Raw genomic sequence first — 6,000 nt, 5'->3', positions numbered from 1 at the left:
GTCAAGCATATCTTAGTTATGATTGGTGTAAAGTTTTCCCGTTTCCGTTTAAAGTAATAGGCTCCGAGAAATTCAGAGCGCATGCTCAGTGAGGGGTGGTTGCACCTTGGAGGCGGGTAGCTTTTGGGATGGAGGTGTGTTTTGGTATTATAATGATATTATAATGAGCAAAAAGTACACTAGGGTACAGCATTTGTCAAAACATGACAGGTCTTTGGCTTAGGGTGGCAAAAAGTGCAGCTTTGTGCACAAGAACAATCGAGGCCCCACCTGATTACAGAGCCTAGCTGTGGTGTCTCCACTCCACTCTACGCTCCGTGGTGTTCCTTAGAGCTAGCACACCAAGTTTCCCCAGCGTGATAGCATCTAAGGTTGGGAGCCTAGGGAATGCTCAGATAATGCAGTTATGCCCTACCCTGAAAGCCTCTTCAATGCTGTACCTTTTCCTTAAAAGTGTGAATGTTAGTTTTATTTTCCTAGTTACTTCAGGCATTTACACCACAAGGTGGACAGCAACTTTATTCCTAAGTATTAATGAAGTGGTCCAAAACTAACCCAAAAAGATATTTTAAAATGGTTTAATAGTAAAAGTAGTGAATATTGAACTCCAAGACATTCCTGAATACATTGTTTGTCTTAGTGCCAAAACATTTCAAAAATACCCCAAAAGGCAACAAACAGTTCAAAAGCTGACACAAAGAGATTATTAACAGAGGAAACATTTTCCAAGGAGAAAGAAAACATAACAAAGTGTTAAAAACATATATATATATACACATACATATATCAGTTCTTACAGCACTTCTGTCCAAGGACTGACTTTAACCAAGTAAGAAACTGTTCCCAGGGATGAGTGTTTTCCTTGCTTCAATTCTGAGCCAGCTCCATGCACATCATGACCAGAGCGCGAAGCTTGCCTGCACTAACCCTGCTGACAGGAGGTGCCTAACACCCTGTAGGTTAAAACAACAACAAAATGCAGTGAGGTTTTTATCTGCAATGTTACATGCCTCATACCACTGCAAATCTGGCCCAAAGCTTCAAAATTTGCATTCCATTCATTCAGCAGAAAATCAATTTACCTATAATGGTTTGAAATTTCACATGCAGTTTAGCAAGTATAGGGTTTCTCTTCTGACGGACACCACGGAACACAGGTTTTACACAAACCTATTTCAACCTATTGCCTATCCTGTGTGACTCACCAGTCTGGTACAGAAGGCTTGTTTTGGAGCAGCAGCAGCAGCAGTTGAGCTGTTAAAATATTTTGCCTCACCTTTGAGACACTGAGAATCACCATATGAAATAGAAAAGGAAAATCACATTTATTCTACTTGGGATTGCTATTTTTTCAAAGTGCAAAAAATATCCAGTAGAGTCTAAAACTTAACCCATCCACGGTGAACATCACAGGAAGACCTAGTCTTCCTCCCCTTCCCACAAGCAAAGAGTGGCAGCGCTGACCCAGCCAGTGCCTTTCCCATCGCTGACTTTCAGGCCGTTCTAGAGCAGGTGGGTGCTGCTCCTCGCCAGGACTGGATGTGGCAAATTGACCAGCTTATGCCTCCAGGCAGCTGAAGGGTACATTTCGCTCCCCGTGGGCTCCTGCAAACTTCACTTATGTGGAAGTCCTTGGACAGCAGCTCCACTCCATTCACTGCATGAGAGCTTTAGGACAGCCTTGATTCTTCATTGCTAAACTTTCCATCCAGGCCCACGTCAGGCTGGGCACCTTTTGCTGACTTCTGCACAGCCCAGAGTGCTACTGCTGTGCGTGAGGGCAGGAATCAGGTTCAGTAAAACAACAGCCCTTTCAACTCATACCAAAAACTCCTACTGGAAGAAAATTTTCATTCCACCTTGGGAAGAGAAACTAAAAGCAATCCTAGGAAACACAAATGTATAAATAAATATATGTATGTAAATAAATGTATAAATAGATCTATTACAGACTACCTATTTCATCAGTTAATCTGTTGTGTTAAAATACATCATTTTGCAAAATGCTATTTGTAATCCTAACAATTTCTGCAGTCCAGTGAGAGGAGTAGCATTAATTATTATATACAGGGATTGAAAAAATCTCCCAATACAAGAGAATTTCCTTATCATGAATGTAAGGAGGACAGAGAGAACCAGAAACTATTGTACTGTACTCCCTGTTGCTAGTAGTTATGTTGAGATCAAACAACTTGTTTTTTCCTTCAGGCCAAGTAATCTGACATAACAGATATCATACAGAGTGCCGTTCCAAGTAGTGGATTTTGCTAGTCCGCATTGTATGTACACATGAATGTGAGTGGAGAACCTTCCAACACATTTACAGACATTTCAAAACAATTCAAAAAGACTGAGGCTTTATCAGTTATCATTTCAACTTGGCTGGATCCCTCTTTTTCAACATTTGGCGGAACATCCATCATTTTTTTCATGAGGAATATTTATTATATATAGAAAACCACTATATACGGTATTAAAACCTAAGGGACTGGAGTGGAAAATTATACAGCTGGGAAGTGCTTTGTGATAAGCACACAGATCAAAATTCCTGTATAGTTGCAGAACCTAAAGAACTGATTAGTTCACCCTGGTTAGAAAAGTACATTTAGATAAATACTAGTTTGTGGGTTTGTTTGTTTGTTTCCCAAGGTTCTCAAACATGCAAAAGGCTTGAAACCCAAACATTAGCAGTGAGGCTATGTCGCTGCTGGAAGTACTGCCAAAGTGTGCCCAGCCAGCAGTGCTACCACCCCATCCCACACCCCTGCCCTGTACAGAGCAAGGTATTTTCATAACCAAACCGCAAGTGCCTGGCTGAGCCCTTTGGTCTTCACTGCCAGTTGTGCACAGCCAGTTGTGCACAGCCAACAGCAATGACAGGGCTGCTCTGGGAGCTTTCTGCAGAACCATCTGAAGTAGGTTTTTCAATATGGTTACAAAGCACACAGTTTTTGGGGTAGGCTATTGTATGATTTTTAAGAACTTGGTTTAGTGGGTGATATTGGTGGTGGGGGGATGGTTGGACCAGATGACCTTGGAGATCTTTTCCAACCTTCATGGTTCTATGATTCTATGATACAAAGCATACTAATTGCACTACTAATTGCAACACTGCTAGAAAATGACAGCTAGGCCTGATACTGAAAAACCTGTGTGGTCCTGTTCAAGCACATAATAATAATAATTAGGGCCAAAATGCCATCCCCAAACTTATTCTTGAGTCATATCTCTTTGCACATTTCTCTGAACTGAGAGCATAAAGCTGTTGTTATGGACATACTATAAACGGTTGCTATACACCCACATTTAGCTAATAAGCATCAGATTGCAAAAGGTAAGACTCTCAATCTTAACATTCCTAGATATTTATATTAAAAATATTGAATGCTCTCCTGTTTGTAAACCAAAAGAACCTCAAAAGAGATGAGATTAAAACACTTAACAAATTGCAGAGCAGGTACTATACAAAACCGAGCAGAGTGCGCTCAGCATTGTTGCTTAATGTCCTCACACTCAGTGTGCATGTGTCATTTTATGAAAATAAGAGTGGTGCAGGAGAATGAGTCCATTAGTGCAGAAGCTTTTGATTGAGTACAAAACAGCAAACCCCAAGTGGGGCAAACAACACATTCCTGTAAAGCTTGGGCACCATCTACGTTCTCGCATCCTCCTCTGGAGCATGTCAGAGACACACACATTGACACAACAGCTTGCAGTGTTGGAGCAGAGAGTCATATATAGAGCCACATACTTTCCATCTATCGAGACAATGACCAGCCTAGTTACTGTCAACAAAAGTATTCATTAGGTTGCCCCTCTATCTTTGGTATTGCTTCAGAGTCCACACTGGATCGGGCAGACAGCAGCCTGTTAGATTCATCAGGGGTATGTCTAGTCAAGTATTCTCCTTCCACTCCTTTTGCCTTGGCTCCAGGAGAAAGACTTTCAAAGGTGACATAGGACTCTTGAATTTCCTTGGGTTTCCTCACAAGGCATTTTTTGCAGCGTCTTTTCAGTGCTCCACAGCAGACCACTAGTGTCAGGGGAACGGCAATGACGCACGCCACACTGATGACGACCACATTGATGAGCTTCTGGGTCCCTCCTGCACTAGCAACTTCATCTGTGGAAAATATGATGCATTGCTCCTTCCTGGGGATCAGCCCTTTCACGCAGACACACACAATGTATTTGGTCTTTGGCAGCAGCCCATAAATGGTGACCTTGGTCTTCCCTGGTTCCACATTGATCCGCCGCATGTCTCTCTCTCCAAAGACTGCATAGAGGACACTGAACACTGTTGTGTTCCTTGCCAGAGGTGCCTTCCACACCAGGGTGACACTCTGGTCAGTGTCTCCTATCACTCTGACGGACCTCACAATTCGCTCCGGCTCCTGCTGACCAGTAGGTGGGCTCACCAGCAGGTTTTGGGGGTTGCTATCTTGTGCCCCATCTGGGATGAGGAGGCCCTCTCCAGTGCCTGCTCCATCTCCCAGAGTAGGCATGGTGGAGGTGGTGATAACGTACCTTGCTACAAGCTTGTCGTTGTAGGCAGCTGCCTCCATCCCACTCACCTTCCCACTCCATGCGCCTTTGGCACCAGAGTTGGGGTCGTCCGTGCTTTCTGAGTCTGTGATGATGAGGGATATGAATGCCTCTGTTGCCCCCAGGAAGTTCTTTGCTTTACAGATGTACTCTCCAGAGTCAAGGTAAGAGACTACAGGTAGGCCCAGGATAGACCAGCTCATCCCATCGCTAGAGATCTCTTGGTGCACTGCAAGGAAGGAAAAATGTAAAATAAATAGATGATCGTTAATAGAACTACCAACATGTTTTGTGAAATATTAAGATTCAATTAGCTGAATGTCTGCTTGATCCAGCAGAATCATCATTTATTTTGGCCACCAAATACATTACAAAATCAAGTAATTCCAAGAAAATGACATTAACGCTAAAATTAGTTTATGTCAGGATTTACACTGCTTCAGAGCAAATGGATATGAAGTATTTCATTCTATTTCCTTCCAACTGATGTGTAACTTGAAAACTGAACTGTGAAGTTTCTTATATTAAAAAGTGTTTAAAAGCTCTTATGCAGGTACAATATTTAAAAGAGTGAAGGGAGTGGGCTGTAACATGACCTAAATGCACTCCTCTTGAGTCACAGAAAGTAAAAGCAGTATAGATTTTCTTCTACGATCATATATGGACTAGCCTAGAATATATGAAGCAAAGTCGCTGAAAAATAATATCCCTTTTACAGTAAAATTAGGACAGGTTTTTATATCAAGGCAAACACAAGGAAGTCTCATCACCAAAGTAGACAGCTCCAGTGAGCAATATGTACACAGATGAGTGTTGATTTTCTCATCTGGTTTACCAGGAGGCTAAAACTAAGCATTTTTTTGCTTTTTTCTATTTATGCAGAAAAAAAAGAGCTAGGAACATGCAGAAGGGTAAAGCACATTCTCCATCATTTAACCGGCCTCCTTAGGATGAGCACGTACTACCTGTCCTTTCCCACTGAAAGGTAAACAAGGGAGATGTCTGAAAGGGACAGGTAAGACAGGACAAAAACCTCTCCCAAGCCCGTGTGGGTCAGGTCCCAGTCTGGCGACCGGGGCATGTTTCAACGGCAATGTAATACAATAACAGCAAAAAGTTACCTTTTCCATTTAATTATTCAGTGTTTGGGAATACTAAAAACCATAAAGCTATTGGTCTTCCTATGGCACTTCCTCACATATGTAGGCTGTGGGCTGTGTCTCACTCCCCTCTATTCAGACCACCACCATTTCAGTGATACTCTAACACTGGCACAGAAGCTGCCATTGCTGAGAAATAATGCATATTTTCAGCCAGCTTTTTACCGAAAGGTGCTACAGTGGCTTAATGGGGCACAAAATACATCATTCTCAGCTGTACCTCAAAGTAAACTCAACATATGCTTTCAGAAAAGCATTCTCTGTTTTGCTTTTTGTTGCGGCTGTCTTTCAAGTG

The 6,000-nt window shown here is 42.3% G+C and overlaps 1 protein-coding gene across 8 annotated transcripts in view; it reads right to left on the bottom strand.

Annotated features, from left to right (window-relative positions):
- Positions 1 to 564: 564 nt before the first annotated feature.
- LRIT1 (leucine rich repeat, Ig-like and transmembrane domains 1) overlaps positions 565 to 6,000 on the bottom strand; it is a 129,107-nt gene continuing 123,671 nt past the window's right edge. For all 8 annotated transcript variants that reach the window (XM_072039466.1, XM_072039469.1, XM_072039467.1 and 5 more), the window contains one exon: positions 565 to 4,774. In XM_072039466.1, coding sequence (XP_071895567.1) covers positions 3,789 to 4,774 — 986 coding nt within the window. In that variant the 3' untranslated portion in view covers positions 565 to 3,788. The remainder of the gene's footprint in view (positions 4,775 to 6,000) is intronic.

This window comes from Anas platyrhynchos, chromosome 6 (assembly GCF_047663525.1).
Source record: "Anas platyrhynchos isolate ZD024472 breed Pekin duck chromosome 6, IASCAAS_PekinDuck_T2T, whole genome shotgun sequence".
Classification (NCBI taxonomy): domain Eukaryota; kingdom Metazoa; phylum Chordata; class Aves; order Anseriformes; family Anatidae; genus Anas; species Anas platyrhynchos.
The sequence above is the reverse complement of the archived record's forward strand: the minus strand, read 5'-3'. Positions and strand labels throughout refer to the sequence as shown.